Source organism: Dermochelys coriacea, chromosome 17, assembly GCF_009764565.3.
Source record: "Dermochelys coriacea isolate rDerCor1 chromosome 17, rDerCor1.pri.v4, whole genome shotgun sequence".
NCBI classification, from domain to species: Eukaryota; Metazoa; Chordata; order Testudines; family Dermochelyidae; genus Dermochelys; species Dermochelys coriacea.
This window is the reverse complement of record NC_050084.1, coordinates 13301119-13325366: the sequence shown is the minus strand read 5'-3', so window position 1 is coordinate 13325366 and position 24248 is coordinate 13301119. Positions and strand designations below refer to the sequence as shown.

General features: G+C 41.1%; 1 protein-coding gene across 7 annotated transcripts in view; it reads right to left on the bottom strand.

Annotated features, from left to right (window-relative positions):
- Nucleotides 1-24248, bottom strand: part of LOC119844693 (S-adenosyl-L-methionine-dependent tRNA 4-demethylwyosine synthase TYW1-like) — a 123173-nt gene that overhangs the window by 69427 nt on the left and 29498 nt on the right. For all 7 annotated transcript variants that reach the window (XR_006276222.1, XM_043499423.1, XM_043499422.1 and 4 more), the window contains exons 10-12: nucleotides 14474-14526; nucleotides 11010-11128; nucleotides 565-674 (exon numbers count right to left, since the gene is read on the bottom strand). Coding sequence is in view for 6 of the 7 variants with exons in the window: in XM_043499423.1 (XP_043355358.1) it covers nucleotides 565-674; nucleotides 11010-11128; nucleotides 14474-14526 (282 nt within the window). In the remaining variant the exon portion in view is untranslated. The remainder of the gene's footprint in view (nucleotides 1-564; nucleotides 675-11009; nucleotides 11129-14473; nucleotides 14527-24248) is intronic.

Here is a 24248-nt window from a genome sequence, read left to right as displayed (position 1 = left end):
TGAGCACCTGCAGCTCCTATTGACTCCAGTTGGAGTTCTGGGTGCAAAGTACTTCAGGGGGAATCGGACCCTCAAGTGCATAAACCAGGTACATAATCATGAGAGAAAATGCAGCCAATACCCTGCGGATCTCATTCCAATGAGGCTCTATCTATGGCACTCCTGCTCAGGTTAACGGACAGCTCCTTTCCATTCTTACCTCTCCTTACTTTTTATACAGCAACGTCAAGATTTGAAGTCACCCAGTCTGTCCCCACCTATTGTGGGGCCTCTGTCCACAAACCATATATCTTACCCCTGCTATCATATACGAAAGAGCGCTCCCTTCAACTCTTTCATGGCAGAAACTAGTAGCCCAGGGGCTGATCTCGAGTTCTAATGATGTAAACAAGACAAATCACCTGGGAAAAAAACAACAACAATGTGCCATAAAAATTTCATAGTTACGTATGTTTGAAGGCCCTTAATAGTCTCATGTTTTTTTTCTAGTGTTCTAGAAATTTTTTTGCTCCACACATTATTAGTTAGTGTCTGTTCATTAAAAAAAAAATACATTTAAATTACCTTTAAATTGCTTGATCAAGCTCTGGTGGTTTTCAATAGCCTCCCGCAAGATCATTTCAGGTTGGTCCATTTTCCACCGCCATTCTGTGCCCACTGGATTTGTATGATGCCTGAAAAGAGAAATATTGGATTTTTTTATTGTGATTTGTAACACACAAGAATGAGCCCACCTGCCAATCTTTGCACCTCTGACATCATTTAAAAAACAATACAATACAACAAAAGCCAGCTGCAAATCCCCAATACAACTCCAACCCTCGCACAACCCAATAAATATATGGGACTTTCCTAACAAAGCAGCCAGCTCCATCAGCCCTCAATTCATGGCCGATGGCGAACATAGTGTCGGGGGAGGCTAGTCCCTGGCTTCTCCTGCTCTGCCTGAGACAACCCTCCACCCGCTGGAGCCCAGAGCACACCCCCCCGCGACCAGCGGCACCCCAGCGTGCTGTCGGGCAGCACATCCAGAAAGCCCCCAGCTCCAGCACTGGGTGAAGGAGTGTCCCCAAACCCAGCACACCGGGTGGGCGTGGCTGGAGTGCCCTCAGCCCCAGTGTGGCCCCAGCCACGAGCCTTGTGCACACCAGCATCAGCCTGCCTGCCCCCACCTCTTGACCACAGAAGAGCGGAAAGGTAACTGGAAGCAGGCAAGAGGTGGCCTGGGGGAAGAGCATGGATGGGGCCACACCAGGCTGTTTGGAGAGGAACAGCATTCCCCTGCCTATGCTACCCACTGCCCATGCCTCAATTTCTCTTCTCCCCAGGCAGAAAGCTGGGCCTTGCAGTACAGTTTGAAGGCCATAAGCCTAACTATTCTGGACTATGGGTAAAAGTTTCTTCAGCAGCCAAGGGAACACTCTGCCTCCAACCATGCCTCTATTAAAATCAAGGGGATCCAGCTCTAGCATCTCCAATGCAGTGCAGCTGCGGCAGTATGACACACTCAGGGAGGCAGGTCCCAGGCCATTTAGCCAAATACTGAAAGTACAGATGCTATCCTCAACTGAAAATGAAGTGATGTGTTTCTAATACAATAGCCTTACCCTTTCTGTGTGTTCCAGTGTAAAATGGACAAGAGCAGACTTTGTTATTCAATATAAAAAAAGGATGGTGCAACTTGCAATAGATCAAAGATGCATTTATGATGGATCCAGTTAATTTCCTAGGTTTATTGAGGTGAGGCCTTCTCTGGTTACTTACAAGATTTTTAAGTATTGAAACCTAACGAAGTACTAGTTCTCCGCACTGAAGTAAGCGGCAAACAAAACAGTCAATCAATCATTTGAGACACAGCTGGAGTAAGACCACAATGCAGCAGCTTGCTCAGGGTCAGGAAAGCCCACCCACCCAAAGAAAGCACTTATATCAATATCTCAGCAGCTGTACTCAACAGATTCGCCTGCACTGATTATTTTTCCACAGGCCAGGCACCTGCAATTATATTTCACCCTCTACCTTAGTTTTCCAGACATACTATAAATCCATCGAAACTCAATTGTGCAAAACTCCAAAGGCATCTCCCAGACAAAAAGGTAGAACATCCCACATGATTTCCCTTTACTACAAGTGATTCATGTTGTGCATACCAGTAACACCACAGGAAGGGGTCCTAGACAATGGGCTTGATTCTGTTCTCTCTTACAACAGTGGAGTAACTCCACTGAATTCAGTGGGGTTAACTTGGTATAAGCCCAAAAAAAAAAAAAAAAAAAAAAAAAAAAAAAAAAATACACACACGCACACACTTCTGTGCCTCTTCTAAAAATAATACAGAGTGTGTTTGAAAACAGAAGGCCAAAAATGGAAGTTTCTCCACTAATCTTGTGCATTCCCCCTATCTTCTGTTCATGTTTTGAACCAATCTGAAATTCACAAAGGCTGCCTGCGTATTCACAAGGCTGCCTGTTTGTTCTCTCATTTGAGCACTTGCACCATCAATTTCAGTACAGCTCTCAGAAGAAATTTAAAGCGCTGTAGAGGGAACAAAATACCCTACTGGATCTCACACAATGGCACTGATGGATTAAAACAGTGAGCAAGGAATACAGGATCACACCGTCTAGCCATACAGCATTCACAGCTCCGATTACTGTGCAAAACACTGCTCAAGGGAGAGCTGATGTCAGGAGTATTTCTGACAAGTGGTTTTTGACCTGCAGAACTCAGACTCTGATATTACTCTTCTATAGGCTTCAAGGCCACTGGCCTTCCTCAGTCTTCCAGCTTCATAGAGCTCATGCATAATGTCTAATATGTGGCTAAAAGAGGGAAGGAAGAGATTGCAGGCCAGAATTAAGGACCTGACTGAAAGCCCATTGAGTTAATCAAAAAACTTCCACCAAGTCAAAGGGATCTAAGTGAGAAAAACCCTTCAACCTCACACTTTGACAGAACCAAACTAATTGATTCTCAACCTAGCAAAGTGCCTGTTTGAGCCAAATATCCTTCTCATTCAGGTAAAGAACAAAATTCATGTACTGATGCCTGAAGCATCTTTAACTTCTCACAAAGGGAAGATACATAAATAAAAGTGAATCTCAATCAAAAGCAGCTTTATTCTTCTAGAGTTTCTCCAAAAAGCATTATAAGGCATTCAAGGCATACAACTCTTACATTCTATTATAAGGTATTTATACAACCCATACATGTTTAACTCCATCACTTGTACCATGCATATTTAATAGGGTGACTTACCAGAAAGTCGATAGATCCTTCCTTGATGGACTCCGAACATCCATAAATTATGAGCGTCTCACAGGCCATGAATTTTTTAACACACTAACTGTTTAACAAACACACAGGGTCATGTCTACAAGTGGCTTATTTGGAGTATGGAGTTTTAATGGGGACACAAAGCATATTTCATGGCTTTGGAGATTGCATTTCCTAGTTATTGCCGGAGCCAATCATTCACTCTCAACTTTTCATTCACTAGCAGACTCTAAGGTGTCCTAGAACATGTGCCTGACTAGTTACTCAGGTCTTAAGAACAGTCCAAGATAAAATTTAAGCAGGTAATCATGGGGGACTTTCTTCCCCTTCCAGCACTAACATACCATACTCAAAACAAAGGAGAAAAAATCCTATTGTATTAGAGAACTTTCACGTTCAAAACATATTCATTTAAGAGACTGCTCTGCTACTCTGAAATATAAGGCATGAGTGCTATAGTGTACTGCTATGAGAAACTGATGAAAGACATCACCTGAACACAACAGGGAGTTTTCAGATCATTCTAGCGGTCCGTCAACAATTCAGTGTGGCCTACAAGTGAACCTTATTTGTATTCTCATCAGGCCCTTGATCTACCTATATCATTTACCAATACTACCCAAAGGACCCTGGCAATTAATCATAACTGTTTCCCAGGAAGATGAATGCTCCTATGGTGTAAATATTTACGATGAAGCAACTGCTAGTTTACTACCGTGGGCAAGTTCCATAAGCACTATTTGCTTAAAATGGAAAAAAGGTCAGTGGATTTACTGCAAACCTTTACAGAACAAGGAGTTATTTTTCACTGTGAAAAAGTAGCCCAGTCCATTATAAAGAAACAAATAGCACTCAAAAAATTGAAGTGCCAGTGTCTGCCTGCCTAGGTAACTCAGATTGGGAGACCAGCAATAGGAAGCTTCTACAGACACTATGGTCTAGACGTTGGGGATTGAAAGTCAAGACTCCTAGAAAATATTCCTGGTTTGCGCCTAACTCTCAATGTGGCCTTGGGCATGTCATTTATCCACTCTTAGCTTCTATCAGCAGCAACACTTTTACTCTGTTAGCAAAGATGGTTTTGTGCTCCATATTTCCTTTTTGTTAGTTTTATTTTGGGGGCTGGGATGAGGAAGGGAAAGAGCTGGGGTTAGGAGCCATGTAATTTGGTAGAACATGCTTTTTCTAATATAGACCTTTTCAATGCATTAAGAAAACAAGTACCTCTCAGAATTTAGCCTAGTGTATCCAATATTCTTTCCCTAAGGAATTATGTATTGCAATCAACACAACAACTGCTCCCCACTTAACAAGAATGAGGAGACATGGAAACTTCTCCTTCAAAATCAACTCAAAAGACTGTTTCTAGCATTCTGTCAAAAATGGATTGGCAAGACTGAGTGCCGTTTCACCAACCACATGTAATAATTAGTGGAGGGAAGTGAGCACGATGTTTCCAATAGCTTTATTATATTGTTATGCCTTTTTGACCCGAGCAGCTAGTCATAGTTCAAGGCCCTGAGGATGTTCCAGTTGGAAGCAGACATTGATGGAGTCTGGTATTTTCTTGGTTCAATCTTGTTTATTTACAAGGAAAGTATGGAGTCCTGCTTCTCTGCACATAGAAGGAATCAAAAACCAAAGAGCAATTTCTTAGCTTACAGCCCCAAACCTTTTTAGCCAACAGACCCAAAAGCACTCTCTCTGTCTTTTCCCAGGGTCACATACTGTGCTCAGAGGCTACTGCTCGGCTTTCTTGCTTTTTCACCTCAGCGCCTCTGTCTGTTCTGCCATCCCTCACACCCACCCAAAAACACCACTCAGCAAAACCCCTCCACCCATCTAGTTCAAAACTCCTGGGCAGGGTCACCTAACCCTTTTGTCTTAGGTAGTGGCTTGTGATTGGTGGGTATGAATCCAACCTGTATTTAAGATAACTTTAAGGACAAATCAATCTCAACAAAGTTTTTACTCAACCCATAACAATGCTTCACCAGCTCATAACAATATTCATTACTGATACCATAGTACTGTATCACAAAAGCTTTACCGTCACAGAGAACACCATGGACATAAAAGGTACGAGATATCAAACATCATGGTTTTGAGATACAAGAGTGGGAGTAATGAAAAGTATGGATTTCAGTGCCAGTATGCGGTTGAGACTGGGAAATTAATGTTGAGGGAAAGGTATCTCAATAATGATACCACCTAGTTTTTCAAAAGTGTTTTTCGTCCACACAAAGGAGGAAAGTATTATTATCCCCATTTCACAGACAGGAAAAACTGAAGCAGAGAGGTAAAGTGACTTGCCCAAGGTCATCCAGTAAGCCAGTGGCAGATCCAAGAATAGACGCCAAGTCCCAATCCAGTATCCTGTCCACTGGACCAGACTGCCTGGGTTTAGAGGACTTTTTGGATATATGTTATTGTTTACTCACTATGTGACCCCAAGCAAATTAACTTCACTTTGCTGCTGCTCAGCTTCCCCTTCTATACAATGGGGATAATAATACTCCTTACTTTGCAGGATACTCATGTGGAAAATGCTATCTAAGTGGAGAGTACTATTGTACATATAGTGAGACCTATTCCCCACCCTATATTGCCTGGACTTGACAATGAAGGATTTATTTAGGTATATGTACCGAATTGAGCACCTCATAAAGAAGTTGCTACAAAATGGAGGTGGAAGCCACAGAAGCCACTGTACCTATAGGGCTGTGGAAGGTATTCTCTGCTCTCCATTCAAATAACCTTTTTGTTAGCATGTTTATGTTTCCACCATTTATTGCTGGCATCAAACCCAAGCTATACATTTTGCACACCGTCCAGCTTACCCTCATGTTTGAAGTCAATTGAACTGTATATGTGGAAGGAATCCAGAATTAGGCCCTGTGACAGAATTCTCCCAGTCACTCACCTGGCAATAGGGGAAGATAAACTAAAGCCCCATGCTACCATTCAGTCCAAGGCTCTTTCCTCAAGGCGGGCTTTATTAATACAAACAAATTAAAAACAAGACCAAAGCTGGTTGGAACACTCGGTCACAGCCACTACCCATCGTTCAAGACTGCAACAAGCAGAGAGGAAAGAAATGCATCATTTCTCTGGATAGCTGCACCTCTGCTTTAGCCCCACCGCAGGTTGCCCATGTGATAGGCAGGGAACCCTCTTACGCATGACGAGTTAACAAGCACCTTTATCCATCGTCACACAGGTGCTGAAACCCTTATTGGGTCCTTATTGCTGAGCCAGTGGGACCTGCAAAGGAAGGTAGGGGCTGGGACGGTCCAGTCTTATGGAAAACAAACTAGAGGACAAATCAAGCCTGGGGAGAAGGCTAAAGCTAGGGTTTAGGTAATGCTAATTTTGAATTACCCTATTTTTGTTAACAGAACAAACCCCCTACAGGAAGATGACTTCACTTATTAAAATGAGTAGGTTGTTTGGCGATCGGAGGGGCCTTCTCCAGCTTATAGGCTCCAATTCTATTTAATATAATTCTATTACATTCTAGTGTTGCTAACTTTTGTGATTTTATCATGATATTTGATGTTTCTCTAAAAGCCCCAGCTTCTGGAGTCAAGTTATTAGATGAGAGTCTGCTTTTGGTTTTTAAAAAGGCAAGTTTCTTGCCCTCCCAACTGCACAGAAAACCTTGAGAACCCAAAAACTCACAATGTATCTCCTTTGAAAATTTCATTATTTCTGGGGCCCTGACTCTTTCTCTTTGAACACCGTGGGTTGGCAATACAGATATTCAAATATTACGGTAAGGAAATCCATCCCTGAGGAGTTCAAGCCACAAAATTTCAGGTTGCTGTACTAGTGGAAGACTGAGCATTTGGACATAGCTGTAATCAATGTAGTGTTAAAAGAAGAAAATAAGAGCAATTTTTAATAGGGTATTTTATTCTGGTTGCTTCCTACTCAAAGATAAAATAATACAATCTATTCACTGAAATCTTATTTAACTGCTTCATCTCTCCACAGTAATTGATTGGGTTTTAGACACTCAGCCAAAGGATATAATCAAATCATGTTTGCTTAGTGATCTCCTAAGTAATCATGACAGAATATGCACAGTGTCAGAAAACTCAGTCTGCACGCTTCCTCTAACTGATTAAAAGATTTGATCCTTTAAATTTTTCCATTTAGACAATTAAAACTGAAGAGACAACGAATACAGTGGACAGATTGAGAGCTAAAATGGATGGTGACCAACTACCTTTTTTTTTTGTGGTAAAGTGAATTATTAGTTTGGGATATTTATGTATTATAATAATTAAATGTTTGTTCCTGCTCCCATTGCCAACTCCTACTCACTTCATTAAGACATGAATAAGCCCTTAAAAAACACGCATATTATCCCTGAGCCCTGTGAAGAGACTACAGTATTAGCGTATGACAACAACATGTACACTGCGCTTAGGAAATCCTGGGCCAAGTTTAATCTTGCCTGTCTCTGAATGGAAGAGGTATTGAAGACAGACCACCCCAATTGCTTCCTTTCACCAATGCGGGGCATTATAGCTACACAAGGCATAATGTCTACATGGATGATGGAGTGAGCCAAACCACACTTTTAAAAAAAGGGACTAAAGCTGCAGAGTTTAGCGTGCCAAGGGCCGAGCCATGGCCACACTCATGCATATGGCCTTTAGGACGATGAGCATCATAACTAATGCTAGCCAGCGCCCATCTTGAGTGAAGACAACCAAACTATAGCCATGTCTTGCCAGTGGAGTGGGGGTGGGAAAAGAGGCTCCTTGTGCCTTTTCCCCACCTGCACTGGGACAGTCATCATTTACTTCAATGGGTATGTCTATACTGTAAAAAAAAAAAAAAAAAACACACAACCCTTCAGCAGCAAGTCTCAGAGCCCAGGTCAATTGGCTCTGGCTCATGCTACAGGGATAACAATAGCAGTGTAGACATTCAGGCTCAGGCTGGAACCCGGGCTCTGAAACCCGTGAGGAGGGTGTGTGTAGAGCTAGCTGACAGGGCCAGTCAGGAGGGAAATACATATTACAAGTATTTTACTAGCATTGGATACAAAACCATTACCACATGAGTCTCCAACAGCACAGATGGTAAATTTGACGGGTTACCCTCCACTCCGGGGTGCCACCTGATGTACTGGAGTACCACTGAGCCTGCCTGTTCCACCAGTCGGGGCTCCTTGTTACCACAGTATCTGAGCACCTCAACCTGGAATACATCTATCCCCAAAATAGCCCTATGAGGCAGGGCAACACCATTATCCCCATTTTACAGATGGGGAACTAAGGCACAAAGACTAAGTGACTTGCCCAAGGTCACACAGGGACTCTGTGGTGCAGTAAGGAATTAAACCTGGTCTTTCAAGTCTTAGGCTAGTGAGCTGGACTACCTAGGCTGTACCTAGCTCCCCCGAAAAACTGATCAGAAAGAGGTAGGGATGACCCTAGATCACTGAAATTTGCTACACATCTGTTTTTCGCACCTGTATCCATGTTTTTAACTGCACCTGACTTGACAGCTGAAGAGACACTCCTCCTGTTCATACCGAAGAGCTTACTAATTAGACCCATTTCATCCAAAGCAAATAAACTAGAATGTTTTTTAGCATAGTCCTCTAGAAAGTGATTTCCTTGCACTCAGTTTGTCACCATTAGCAAAATCCATTTTCCAGCATTACTATTCATTAGTGCTACTCCATTTCCAGCATTATTTTAAAAAGTGACAAATGGCTCCACAGAGCTATGAGTTAGAGTCATATGGCGGGTGTCACACTTGGCGATTTATCCCAATTATCATACTTTCAAATTTACTCTTCCTTGGTGTCTCTGATTCAGCCCCATACTTCAAGACAGACTCCTGCTGATAGAAAATACTGTAGTTGGGTTGTTTTGGAGGGGGAACGGTATTAAATTTTCTGTAGTAGAACATGAGGTACCAAAAAGCTCCATTTGGGTGGTTTTATTGCTTTCTATTTTACATTTATGATATGCCCCATCTGTGTTGGGATTGGATACACAATTACACACACGTCAAAATCGCTCCTAATGGCACAGTTACCATTGCAGAATTAACTGCACCATTACAAACTGAAGTCTTGAGAAGAGAAAAAAGAAAAAAAAAAAACCACATTTTGTTTCCTAGCTACAGAACAGTTATGACATACTGTAGAATAGAGTGGGAAAATAACACCCATTAATTATGCCATATGAAGTTCACGGTGTCCTTTCAAACCATGAGGTGTGGAGAGCCTATTTAGGATTATAGTACCAATTAAGGCTCAAGTGTAGATTTAAATAGGATGGCCAGTACAGAATGCTTGAACTTAGCATTTACATTGTAGTTGTCTTCAAAGTTCTTTACAAAATGACATCAATCGGTCTGCACTGGGACTGTTATTTAAAATACTTCTACTCTTAAATTTACAGACCATCAGAATAGGGGGAACAATTGGTTTCACAAGATGATCTTGAGACGTCCAGCACGCTGGCAGAATATGAAAATGAATGGTGTCTATGTGCTCTTGGGGAGAAATAATACCCAAGCTAAGTACAGTTTGAACGGTATTGAATTAGTTAATGGGATAGAAAAAGAACAAACAGTTGAGAAGTTGAAATAACTTTCAACTCCTCCCATCCATCACATTTTCACTTCAGTGTTTTTATTTATACTGAAGGTTATGTTCTTTCCCACCAGGCTTACCTGGCCCTCCCTACTCAGGCAAAAAAATTCCTGCTGAATACTATGGAATTTTTGCCTGGGTAAGGAGTGCTAGTTCAGGTATTATCTTAAATTTCAGCTTCCGACAAAGCTCATACCCTCAAGGGACGATTAACAAGACCATCCATCTTGGGACGGGTACTTTGGCACGCGCGCACACACAAAAGAGAGACCCAGTTTCATACAATCTAAAACATATGAACACTTTTATTTAACATTTCTGTGACCCTGCACCATGGGGAAGTTTACTCATTTTTTTCAACTGAATCAGGTCCCGAGATGGCGTATTAGTGCTTGGTATTTTTTCCAGTGGACTTAACATTGCAAGAAAAAAACTAGCTGCAAAGTAAACAGCAGCATGTTCAGTCTCTTCGCTAGCTCCTTTATAGCCTAAATGTCATCTTTCCAGATGAAAAATGCTTTGGAAACTCAAGGATGCTTTTGAAATTATTCCCACCCTCACTATCGAAACAGCAAGAACATACACTGAATTAATCCTTCTACCAAATTCTCAGGAACTATAAAAGGATCTTTTAAAAATATCTTTTTAAAATGTCATATAAATAAATTAAAAATTAAAGAGGGCTATTAAACCAAATTTATTATCATATACTCTGGATGCAAAATTTAGCAGCCTTTGGTAATGAAACACCTTAAACTTAAAAACCTCCCATTTGTAATTGTAATAAGAAGGGCACTGATGTACTGACTCTGCAACTGGAACTCCATGTGCAAGCACATGTCCAGTTGCAATATCTAGGCTATGTGTTACTAAGTGTGTATACACTGCACTCAGCAGATTTCAGCATGCAACAAATCCAATTTAATTTTTGGAATTATTGTTTGGGGGGTTTTTTTGTTTTGTTTTTTTTAAATAGGTATGCTGAGTTCACAGAATTACAAGCAGGTCTTTCTCTCACATTAAGAATCCAGGAGATTATAAACACACCAATTAATTCACCAAATGATAGAATGACAGTCCCCAAAGTAAATCATCATCAGTACTTTACCTCCAGCAAAACACACATTTGTTTGCACAAGCCAGGCTCGGTGTGGTCTCCATGCAGCGGTGACTTTCAATGCCATAAAAAGTATGTTTGTAGCAGCCTCCTCTACCTCGCAGCATAGACTAGAAACAGAAGGGGAAAAAAAGCCACATAGAAATTTAACACACAGTTTGCAACCAAATGATGCAAAAAGCAAAATAATCTAGAAAAACAAGATTTGACAACTCTGGCCATATTTCAGCTTCTTTCATAGAAAGAAATAAAACAATGGATCAAACTTAATTCTTACTCTCATTATACAGGAGATCAAACTAGATCATCATAATGGTTCCTTCTGGCTTTACAACCTATGAACATATGAAAATTCCAGTGTAACTGACTTCACTAGAGACTTATACCTGTGACTAATTAGCCCAGTAACCTGAATACCAATACGGCTGCTTAAAGTAAGCTTCCTTTTGCCAAAGAATCCACAGCAGAGTCAATGCATTGGAATGGAGATTAAGTCCCCGATGCTGTATTAACTGCAATACAGCAACACCCAAACATTTTTACAGGCATTTCTTCAAGTTTTGCATCATTTTTGTTTTTAATACGGTCATATCAATGCTGCATAGTTATTTGTTCCCCTAACAGATCTGCAGTTTCAATCATCAGTCACTTTGATGTTCAAATCCATCCATGGACAGATTCCACAGGCCAGGTTAAATGTATGCAGGTCACAATAATGACAGATATAGTCTATTTGAGAAAATTCATGGCAAGCAGTTCAGTGTACACTACAGCAGCTTATGTATGTGTCTATATAAAAAGTTTAGATCAGTGCTGGAAAATTCATGACTCTCCTTTACAGGAAGGAAACAACAAACAATGCTGTAGCTTAAACATCATTTTTTCTTAAATAGTATCATACCCCACCACATCTGTTATTAGAGCTTTTAGCCTTACAAGAATACTCACTATCAATGACCAATAGGTTAAGACACATAGCTGTAAACTTAAGGTAACTTTCTTGTAAAAAGTTACTACAAATAGTAACAAACAACAATTTAAAGGCTGCCTTATTAAACATCCACTTGTTTTAATTCTCCTAAAAAACTGCTTCTTTCTCAATCCTAATCTAAATAATGCAAACCCTCTTTTACACCAGGAGTCTGTTCCAGGAGGACTGCATTATCTCATTAAGCCTGGGTTTGCAGCATCTAGGAAGGAGTGGCAGGAAACACAAACCACTGAACTGAATTTAAAATTTAGAGATTGTGTAAAAAAAACCTAAACCCCCACACATGCTGCTATCTAGCTCCTTTATTCACAAAAGCTAGAACAGGTCTGAGACTTGCACCCTTTTTCGTAGGAGTGGGTGGGTGAGATTCTGTGGCCTGCGCTGTGCAGGAGGTCGGACTAGATGATCAGAATGGTCCCTTCTGACCTTAGTATCTATCCGAGCGGTTCTCAAACTGGGGGTCTTGACCCCTTTGGGGGTTGCACGGTTATTACTTGGGGAATCACGAGCTGTCAGCCTCCACAACCCTTCTTCACCTCCAGCATTTATAATAGTGTTAAATATTTTTTTAAAATGTGTTTTTAAATTTATACGCAGGGGTTGCATTCAAAGGCTTGCTTTCTGACAGAGGTCACCAATACAAAAGTTTGAGAACCACTGTTCCCATAGGAATTTGCAGTCTATTTAGAATGTATGTTGCTTGGGACAGAGACTGTTTTTTTGGGGGGGTTTTTTGGCACAACACATCAGATAAACAACAAGAAATGGGAAAGGATTGCTATCACTATCAAGAGGGAGGGAGGAATATAATGGATTAACTTTTAAACCAAACCCTTTTAATCTAAAAAGCCCGGTGATCCAAATTAAAGTTTCATCCTCTCAGAGAAAAAGAAAATATAGCTAACGCCTAACCATTACAGTATAATTATGCACTTAGTGATTTTTTAAAAAGGGTTAAAAAAAGGTGATTGTGCCCCCTGCCTTCAAACAGGTGTTAAAGTACTTTTTGTATTATCGTAGCACCTAGGAGTCCTTGGATCCCTTGCTTGGTGCTGTACAGAACAACACAGAACAAAAACACAGTCCCTGCCCAATGCCATATGTATGGATTTGAGAAGATGCACATCATCTAAGAGAGCAAGATCGTGCAGATGGATATTCTGAGATGCTCAGTACACATTTTTCGTACCTGCCAATACTTTTCTGTAATATGGCAAAGAATAAATACGTCTAATTAGTTAAGATGGCACTGTACAGCTTGTTTTCATTAATAAACCTTAGGCCTACTTCTGCTTTCCACTGGTTTAAATTAAAATCAATTAAGATACTAGACAAACTGGTAATGTAGACCAGATCTACACCACACACTCCGGGATAACTACGTACTGCTCCCATCCATTCCCAAATTGTACTTCTATACTTTTTAATGGGCTTTATGTAATATTGCTTGAAGCGATGGCACTTTAAAACAAATCAGTTCTCTATTCTTCGCTCTTTGCGGCACTGACAAAATCGGACGACTTTTTCTTTAAGTTTTTCTCTGCCTGCTAGTATGTTAAAAACCACAGAAGGAACATTTTTAAAAGTAATTTTACAGCCCACTTTTTGCAACTGATGCAGCGGTCACCAAAAGCATTAGCAGGATCAATATGCCTTACAAAACATTCACGACAGTATGGCAGGGTGCGCTTTAGACCATTCACAGGTGCAGATATTGTGATGCGAGTCTTCTCCATCAGGCATTTCAGTAAAAACTAGATTCAGCCACCCATGTTGGTAATCATAATTCAAAGAGTCCTTTTCAAAACAGACCACGCTCATCATGCACCAAAAACAGACACGCCAGGGAACTTATCACTGCCATGACTCCAGAATTAAAGATGTATCAGCAGGTTCACTAAAAGTGCTTAATCCTAGAGTTGATAATTATGAGAAAGTTTTAGTAAAATATATCCTGAAATTGCAAAATTCATAACATTCTCTGTTAGGAGACAAGGACAAGGCAGTACAACCACAGAAAACCAGAAACATCAGTTAAAGGACAAACTGGTCTGAATACCCTGCAACAGCTAGGTGAGTTTTACAATGGAAGGTGTCATCTTTGCTTTAGAAGATCTTGCCTCTGTGGTGCAAGCAATCTGCCCAACATTCCCAATTACTTTTTTCATGTTATATATTACTGCAGACAGGAGCTACAGCAACAACAACAGGAATAAGCTGCAGAAAGTGGACTACTAGAGAGTGGCTCCAACTTCTTTGCCTAAAGCATATATCCACTCTTCACAGCAGGGATTTAATAAATCAAAATGCAAAGCTACATTATAATAGACAGCTTAAGGTTTGGTTACAGGGAATATATTTTCAAATGGTTATTTTGGACAGAGAAGGGTCACACCTGATTTAGGTCTCTAGATGTTTATTTTTGTTAGTTTTGCAAACCACAGAAAAAAAAATAAAAAGGTACCTTTGTCCACCGACAAAGCTTCACACCAGAATGGCTTCCAATCAATTTGTAACCTGGACAGAAAAAAGGGAAGAGTTAGTTCCATTGATTTGAAGCTGCAGTAATTGGCACACAAAATTAATCTAGTCTCTGAGCATTAACATCTCCCCTCCCCACTAGCCACCCCTAAAAATTAACGGTGTTCAGATGGTGGATGTGATACAATACTAGAGCTTGTCTACAGGGAGAGCTAATGAGCTGCAAGCCAGAGCGTGAATCTACAGCACTAGCTTGCTGCACACTAATTCGCCATGTGGCCCCCGCTGCAATGTGCACTACGGAACTTTTAGTACTCTGTAATGATGTCCACGCAGAAAACTAGTGCTTGGGGAGCTAGTGTGTGGGAGATTCACACCTTGGCTTGCCACACACTAACTCTTTATGTAGACACACCCTGTGTTAACATGGTGGAGAAACTTAACACACACATCAGCAATTCCCTGCATTAGAGTTATTTCATTGATAGCATCAGTCTTGTTTTATTCTTGTGAGCCCAGATCTCAGAGGGAAAACCACATGCCACTCAAAACTGACTCCACCTCATTCAGGATGGCTGCTGATTGTTTACAAATGATATATTTATATTGCCCAGTCTCCCTCTGATGAAAAGATGGTGGCCCCAACACGGAGCCATATAACAGAGTGGTAGACTCTAGGGCAAAGCAAAGTGACAAAGAGTCTGTGTTGAGGCATCCGCTATTTAGGTACATTGTAACTATGGCCGAATCACAGCAGCAGGCAATCCAGCTAGCTCCAAACCAGTCATACAGAGGATGGTATCTCCTCTCAGCGACAAAAGGAAATAGGTCTGGAACACAAGGGGTCTTCAGGAAAAACCCTGGGAACAGCTAACCCTGGTGGAGGGAAGCTTAGGCAGAAGGGGGTGAATCTGGACTATCTGCATGGTGCAAAGTCCAGGTGCTTATAGGTTTCTAGGGCAGGCCTAAAGAGTATAAAGCAGACTTCAATGTAGGAAGACCCTTCCATCTCATAATGCATCATCTAGCCCCTCAGAAAGGTGCAGGAAAAAAAGCACAGGTTATACCCAGAACAAGTCTTATCACACCTCTGCTCACCTCTTCCAGAAGCTTCTCCCACACTAGTGTCTCAGCCCAGTTCTGAAGGGAGCACCTCAAGAGAATGATTGTTCCATCTTCATGCCCTTTCAACATAGACTCAAGAGTACCAGCAAATGGCCTATGTGAAGTGATATTTGTTCACTAAAACACGGCAGACACCAACCCAGGGCCTCATGTAGGCCGCTAAATAGCCAGTGTACGTCATTCTCCAAACTGGCCCGACCTTAAATTAGAGGCCTAGCAGTGACTCCTCCCCTGGACAAGGGAAGGGGATCTTCTTCAGCAAAGTTGACAGACCAAGGAGAATCATAGCCAGCTCTCCTCATCCCACTAATGCCGCAACAGGGATAAGAGATGGAAATGGAAAGGAGAATGATAGGCTTGGAATGGAAAGAAGCAGAAAGGAAGCCTCGGGATTTTAAACTGGACTCAGGATATTGTGAGCCAGATTCTCAGCTGGTGTAACTCCATTGTCTTTAGTGGAGTTATGCTGATTTACACCAACTAAGACTCCAACCCTATATTCTGAAGATAGTGTAAATTTGAATCACTTCATGACACTACTACAGTACTGACACACATTTCTTCAAATCATTGGGATGAGGGGATTAATTAGATGATGTTCATTAAGCTCCAAGCACTATTACCCTAAATAGCCTATGTTAGGTTATTTTTCTCTTTGGAAAAAAAAAAAAAAATGCTTAGATACCCAAATGTCTGTAAGATTTAAATTCTCTACAAAATGGGCACAAAGAGATAAGTGGGATTCGGAAAGCCCACTTGCATAACTCAGACCAAATGCAGAGTTCTTTACTAATCAATGCAGATTGGACATCCACAGACCCAAAGGTTTACCTCAGCTAGCTAGTTTTTCTTGGTTAATTCCAGCAGATGTTTATGATGTTTATTCTTTTAAGGCAAATAAAAGTTTATGAATCAAGTCCTTCTTCCTGCCCAGAAGCATGAGCTAGATATGAAAACCTACCATTCGGCATAAGGAACCAATCACTGCCAACCAGAGCGAATCAAAGAGTGGAATTAGTGCGTTTATTTTACGTTCTTCACTTGTGAAGTTATCACACACACACACACACACACACACACACCTACCTCATTGCCACCAGGCTCAGGGTGATGCTCCATCCTGATTTACACACCCCTGCAGACCGCAATGAAGTCAGTGCAGAATTAAAATAAGAGTAAGAATCTGAGTCAGATGTACCAGCTACAAATAAAGCAGCATGACACACTGCAAGCACAGAAGGAGGCTGTGCAACTGTTTATCCATTGTGCATATACAGCACTCAACAGGCTATTCCTGTTCATAGGTATTGAGCACCCTTCACTTCCTACTGAAGTTAATGGGCGTAGAGAGCACTCAGCACCTCAGAGGACTAGCCGAAAGCATGTTACGTACACAGAAGTTACACAAAAATTAATTCTGCTGGACAATGAACTATTGGCTGTCAAAAATCCTATGGGTCAGAATGAATTACTTCAATGGAGAGAGACTGTGCCTACCCCAAAGAGCTTACAGTGGACAAACTTCAGAGAAAAGCAATGAAAATGATTAAAGGTCGAGAAAACATGGCCTATGAGGGAAGATTGAAAAAATTAGGTTTGTTTAATCTGGAGAAGCGAAGAACGAGGGGGGACATGATAACAGTCTTCAAGTACATAAAAGGCTGCAAGGAGGAGGAAGAAAAATTACTCTCTTTAACCTCTGAGGATAGGACAAGAAGCAATGGTCTTAAATTGCAGCAAGGGAGGTCTAGGTTGTACATTAGGAAAAAATTCCTAACTGTCAGGGTAGTCAAGCATAGGAATAAATTGCCTAGGGAGGTTGTGGAATCTGTCATTGGAGATTTTTTTAAGAGCAGGTTAGACAGACACCATCAGGGATTGTCTAGATAATACTTAGTCCTGGTGGACTGGACTAGATGACCTCTCAAGGTCCCTTCCAGTCCCATCATCCTATGAATGAAGCTATTCCATTTTATACCTGCTGAGGGTCTGTCCCCATCTTTTTAGGGAACACCACATTTTACCAATGTATTTGGGGACCTGGGTAGCCCCAATTAACATTTTAAATAGGGGATTTATTTTCACCAAAACTACATAAAGAGACAGAGTTTAGGGCCAGAAGCGACCAGATCACCTACTCTGACCTCCTGTGTATCACAGGCCACCACCATTACCCAGCACCCGCATGCTAAACCCAACAACCAAAATTAGACCAAAGCATTACACCTCTCAGGAGATTGTTATGCGCCACAAGCAGAAAATAGTAGGAGCCAGATCTGCATCAGAGCCCAAGGCCCCCGCAATGGCAGGGAAATGATTAAGTGAGATATGCCCAGATAATCCTGGCAAGGGGCTTACATCCACATGCAGCAGAGAAAATAAAAAAACCCAAGGCCATATGAGGCATGGGAGCCTGGTCTAGTGGATAGGGCACTTAACTGGGAGTCAAGAGACTTGGAGTCTAGTCCTGGCTCTGCCACTGCCCTGCAGTGTGACCTTGAGCAAGTCACTTTGTTTCCCTGTGCCACTTCTTCCCCTCCTGTCCTGGGTCTGTCTTGTCTGTTTAGGTTGTAAGCATTTTGGGGTAGGGACTGCCTCTTGTTAGGTTTCTACAATGCCTACCACAGTGGGGCCCTGATTTCAGTTGGTGCCTGTAGGTGCTACTATGATTCATTTTCATTATCTGTCTGAGAAGAACCTACCATACGGCTTCTTCCTCCCTTCCAAGAAGGTTCCATTGGCCACATTTGTAGCTCATGTCACTCCACAGAGCTCCCATCCCTATTTTTTTTTTTTTTTTTTTAAAAACAACTTTTTACCCATTCATCAGGTGCCATGTGCAGCCCTCCATCGACAGTTTTAGGAGAGATTTATTTATTTTCTCCAAGCCTACAGCACCGAATGCCAGTAAGAAAGTCTCAATATTATTACTTTAAAAAAAAAAAATACTATAGTAAAGTTTTACTGAAAATAAAGCCTACCTGCCCAAATCCCCTGTTGACCAGTTCACAGTAATGAAAAAATTAGATCTTAAGAGATGTTGAGACCCTGGGATCCTGAACCTACAATGTTTATTTCCCTTGAGTAAGGGCCACTCATGCCAAATTCACTATGCCGAGCACCTGAAAACCTCCAATAAAGGCAACGGGGACTGCACATGCTCAGCATCTCCTAAGATTTTGCTTAACATTTAAGAGAGGCTGAAGCTCTCAGCCAACTTCAGCGATGAAAAGTGTCTGACTCATCCTGCTGGCCTGTGCCAGGAATTATACTATTGGAAGAAACACCACAGAGATCTGCAGAAGTGCTTAAAAGCAATTTATGTAGCTGGTAAGCCAAGCTCTTCACCTGTTGTGTTGACTGTGTGGAAAGTTTGGTGACAATTGCCCACTCAGCCATCCTAGTTGTTTCAAGGACTATTAAGTAATGGCAAAGTCCTAAGCCAAATGAAACCCATCCCCATGCAGGTTAGTGGGTAAAGTTTAACAGCTCAGTACAGCTATTTTAACGAGTAAAACCATTCCTCCAATTTCTCTAAAGCACACTTGTCTATCTCCCATTTGGTCTACCAATACCAGCAGCAAGCCAGCCTAAGTAACACAGGAGAAAGGAGCACAAAGGACTGTGCATACTCATGATTAAACTATACAGATACGGTATCATTTTTTGTGGGTGCAAAGGAGATAGAATCAAACTGAGGCTCTTCTCTCTCATTATGTTGTGTGTCTGCTACCTGAACCATACATAATGAACCCTTCAGTAGCCCAGGCCAGGACACCTTTTCCATCAGCTGTGCCAGGTCACCTTCACTGTTTTACTTTTTTTGGTTCTGTGGTAACTCTATTGACCTTCTTTCCTATTTGCAATGCTTACAATGGCTGTCTCAATTAAATTCAGCTACTGGTCTCATGTAAAAGCACTCAGGGCAAGCCTGTGCATAGATATTCCCAAGGACATTCTGAACATATTCAACTGTTTTTGCTAGTAGTTTCAAAGTGCTAGCAAAGAAATTTCAAGTTTCACATCTTCCCAAAACACTTATAATGAGATACAGGCTTAAGCTGAAAGTTTAGCTTCAATATACTCCAAATAAAAAAAAATGCTTTCCAGACAGCACTCTCTCTAATCAAAACTAGATGGATTTATGGTCATAGCACTGCTCAAAAGAAGTACGCATCAACACATCTTTAAATGACCAAGTATTCATGTAAGTCAAGCCCATGAAATACCTTTATCATCATAAGCAAGATCATAATGAAATCAACAAAAAAATGTTGCTGAAAGCACAAGGTCTTCAAAACTGGGTCTTTGTACCAGGTGAGCCTTCTCTAGCTGATGAATTCTGAAAAAACTAGAGCTTGCCAAACAGTGAATTTCACTAATCAAGCCTAAGTGTTATAAAAGATGTGAATTATAGCCTGCAGGTCAGCTTTTGAGAGAAATGAGTGTTCTCTGGCTATAATATTAAGAGGATAAAAAGAACATTTGATAATGATCTGTTCTGACAGCCAGACTTTCAAAAGAAGAGACAGAAGCTAAGTTACAACTGTCAAGCAGCAGGGTGTACACAGTGAAAAAATTTAACCACAACTCAGACCCAAGCTGCACCATTTTTATCAATGGATTTAAAAAACAAAACAAAAAACACACCATTGTTTGGCATCCATACAAGGATCACATCCTACATTCTCCATCACTGAGAATTCATCACCAGTGAAAGGATAGTGTGTTCTCCATTACAACAGCGTGTCATCGATGGGAACTGAAAACATCTCCAGGAAACACAGATGTTCAGGCCTTGTCTGTACTAGGAAGTTTTGCCACTTTAACTATACTGGTATAATTAAAAAGGCAAAACCCTCTTACTGTAAATGCAATTATACTGGTATGAGTGCGAGTGCTTACCCCGGGAAAAGCTTAATATAGTTTGGTAAGTGAAGTAAGCTATACATCAGGATGAGGTACCTTTGTATCAGTATAACTGCATCCACTCTGGAAGTTGTACTGTTAACTGCATCAGTACAAAACAACACTGCTCATCAATACAGTTATACAACTATCCAGTGAAGACCAGCCCTAAGTAGCACAGAAACATTGGGCACACTACAATGGAGGGTCATTGCACTATCAAAAAATTGTTTTGCCAAAAAATTGAAAGATGTAGGGCTGTGAAATTAAGGATTTAACCATGACAGACTGAGCTAAATAAGCAATTGAAATCACCAGGAGGTGCAAGAGCAAAAAATTAGCCATGCTTCCCAATAAGGAAGACGACTAGATGATCAGAATGGTCCCTTCTGACCTTAGTATCTATGTAAGTCATTGCAAGCTCTGGTGAAAGCAAATTCAATGCAACACTGAACTTGAAAATCAGACAAATTCAGAGAGCTGCTGTGAACAGGGGATAATAAACATCCAAAATATTTGTGTGGTTCTATTAAGCAGTCTCCTTAAATAAACACTCTGGTTTGAAGTGACTGCTACCTGTTAAACCCAACACTCATCAGGAGAATGTTCACAGGAATAAAGTTTCCCATTTGTTCCCACAATGCAAAAGTGGAGCGTAAAAGGGTTGCAACGCAATAAGGTCACTAACACAATAGTAATTCACCTCCAACAGCTACCACACAACTGAGGTACTTGGCAAAGATTATTTGGCAGAGAAACCGGGGGGGCAGGTGGGAAAGATCACAAAAAAGGCTGAAAGGAAACTTCTGGAATTAAATTAGTATTTGATGCAAAAATATGAACAGTATCTGGTAACTGGATAGGTTGGCCAGTCATATTGGTGTTTATTAAACTATAAACACACTCTAGATTTTGTTCTGAGCCCTGACCAGTATCTCATGGCTGGGGGGAGGGGAGAGGGAGGAAATCAATCAACACAACCAGTAGAAGATTTAGTTTTCACTACATCCTTTTTAAAGGATATTGGGGGGAAAAGTACTTTAAAAATAGGCTTGTGGGATAGGAAGCTTTCAGGGCCTGATCCTCAAATATTTTCCTATGAGTAGTGCAATTGACAGTGACTCCCAATGAAAGTGTTTGCGTGACAAAGGGTTGCGGGACTGGACCCTGACTGCGAAACAACTGCAGCTTAATACCTGTGATTCTTTGCCTCCCAACTGAGCTGCTAAAACGTTGCTTTGAGCGCCTAACGTCTTCTGTGACTATCAAAAACTTATTTTTGCATTTTCGACATGTTGTAAAAACCTGCTATGACTAATAAATACAACCTCTCAGGCCATGTGCATTAGATACAAGCGAACATATGCGCCTAGGTGTCAGAAACAGACTGGGAAATTGACAGTGATGAACTGCCACTAGCTGCAACAAACTCCAGCCTCAACCTTAATTTACTGACCATAAAATATCTGGAAAATTTTTAAAATTTCAGTGTCCGATATGATACTGTTTTTCATTTTAATCAAATCCCAGATCCATCTTTATATTAAAAAATTGCCAAACTAGCGGAGCATATAAAACCACCGATGTATCAGAGCACCATTTCCTATCAAAGTATCTGCTTGACAAATAGTCTGCCACAAATACCACTTCAATGTTTTCATCTATATTAAACTAGTGCTGAAAAAACCTCATGCTTTGTGCAGGTATAAACAGAGCAAAGTGGTAAGCAGGACCACCCACAGAGCTGCTGCAAACGTTCTTGCCACTAACAAAATAATGTCGACTGAATTTCCAGTATTTGGGTGGAATGAAGGAACTTGCCCTACAACTATCACAAGATATTACCAGTAATACACCTGGAACACACCAGCAAGAGCAAAGCCAATATGATTTTACATACAATAAAGCAAATACAACCTCAGGAGGAAACAGAGACAAGAGATCAAGTGAGGAATCTTTTGATTATTGCAGGACGTTTAATTTTCCATCCTTTTTTGTAAAATTAGCTCTCCAGGCCCACCCATAAAAGACTGATGTGATCACTAGTTGTTTGCAGTGGTGTCGTAGCTATGGTAGGCCACATCTACAGTAGTGAGCTTACAGTGACACTGTAAGATTACTCGCATAGCCGCTCTATGCCAGCAGGATAGAGCTCTCCTATTATCATAAAAAAAAGCCACTTCCACGAGCGGCCATAGCTATATTGATGGGAGACGCTCTCCCGCTAACATAGCACTGTCCGCATTGGAACTTCTGTCGAAGAAACTTATGTCACTCAGGGGGGTATTTTTTCAGACTCCTGAGCAACAAGTTACACGGACATGCATCCGATGAAGTGAGCTGTAGCTCACGAAAGCTTATGCTCAAATAAATTTGTTAGTCTACAAGGTGCCACAAGTACTCCTTTTCTTTTTGCGAATACAGATTAACACAGCTGCTACTCTGAAACCTGTCACGGACATAAGTGGTAGTAAAAAGAAAAGGAGTACTTGTGGCACCTTAGAGACCAACCAATTTATTTGAGCATAAGCTTTCATGAGCTACAGCTCACTTCATCGGATGCATGCATCGGATGAAGTGAGCTGTAGCTCACGAAAGCTTATGCTCAAATAAATTCGTTAGTCTCTAAGGTGCCACAAGTACTCCTTTTCTTTTTGCGGATACAGACTAACATGGCTGCTACTCTGAAACCTGTCATAAGTGGTAGTATTGACATGGCCTTAGTCCCAGGACATTAGAGAGAAAAGGTGGGTGAGGTAATACTTTTTACTGGACCGATTTCTGTTGGTGAGAGAGACAAGCTTTCAAGCTTACACAGAGCTCTTCTCCGGGCCTGAGAAAGGTACTCCCAGCATCACAGCTAAATCAACGGTGGAACTGATAGTTTAGCATAAGTACTTAGCACACATTCTAAAGCACCATTCAAGGTGAAGTGGCCTGTTAACACCCCTGCAGTCATAGGACAAAAGGGAGTGGAATTAGTGGGTTACACATTGTTGTAATAAGCCATAAATCCAGTATCTTTATTAAGATCCTGATTTTTAGCATCTAGAACAGCTATAAATTTAAGCTCCCAGGCTCATCTTTTGAAGCGGTTATGCAGGTTCCCTTTGAGGATGAGGACCGAGAAGGCAAATGGCAGTGTTTGCCAAGGGGTGATGCGATACAGTGACCACTGATATCAGGAGCTGGTGTGTATTTATCATTCTATTAATGAAAACTCACCCTTACCTGAGCCTCTGGGTGCACTCACCAATAATACCACTTAGCTCTTACATAGTGCTTTTCATCAGTAAATCTCAAAGCACTTTACAAAAAGGAGGCCAGTATCATCATCCCCATTTTACAGAGGGGGAAATTGAAGCATGAAGAGGTATGCGATGCTTGATGGAAACTTCAGAGTACGTTCTCCATGTACGCCTGTGCGTCAGTTTTACCGGCTGCTAGAGACCAAGTTGTTTGGTGTTTTTTTTTTTTTTTTTTTTAAAAGCATCTCTTTCCTCCAGCTGTTATTTCATGAACTGGGCAAATTTATTCTTATGTCTAGGACTTTTTTCAACTTCTAAAAAAAAAAAAAAAAAAAAATCCACACACCTTCTATTGTCTGGGCAGACAGTGTTATGAAGAATGCAGAGAGACTTTTATCCTTACCTGTCTCTATGTCTACAACCTGTATTTTGTCTAAGTCTAACAGGCTTCATGACTTCCAACCCTTCCCCCCAGTA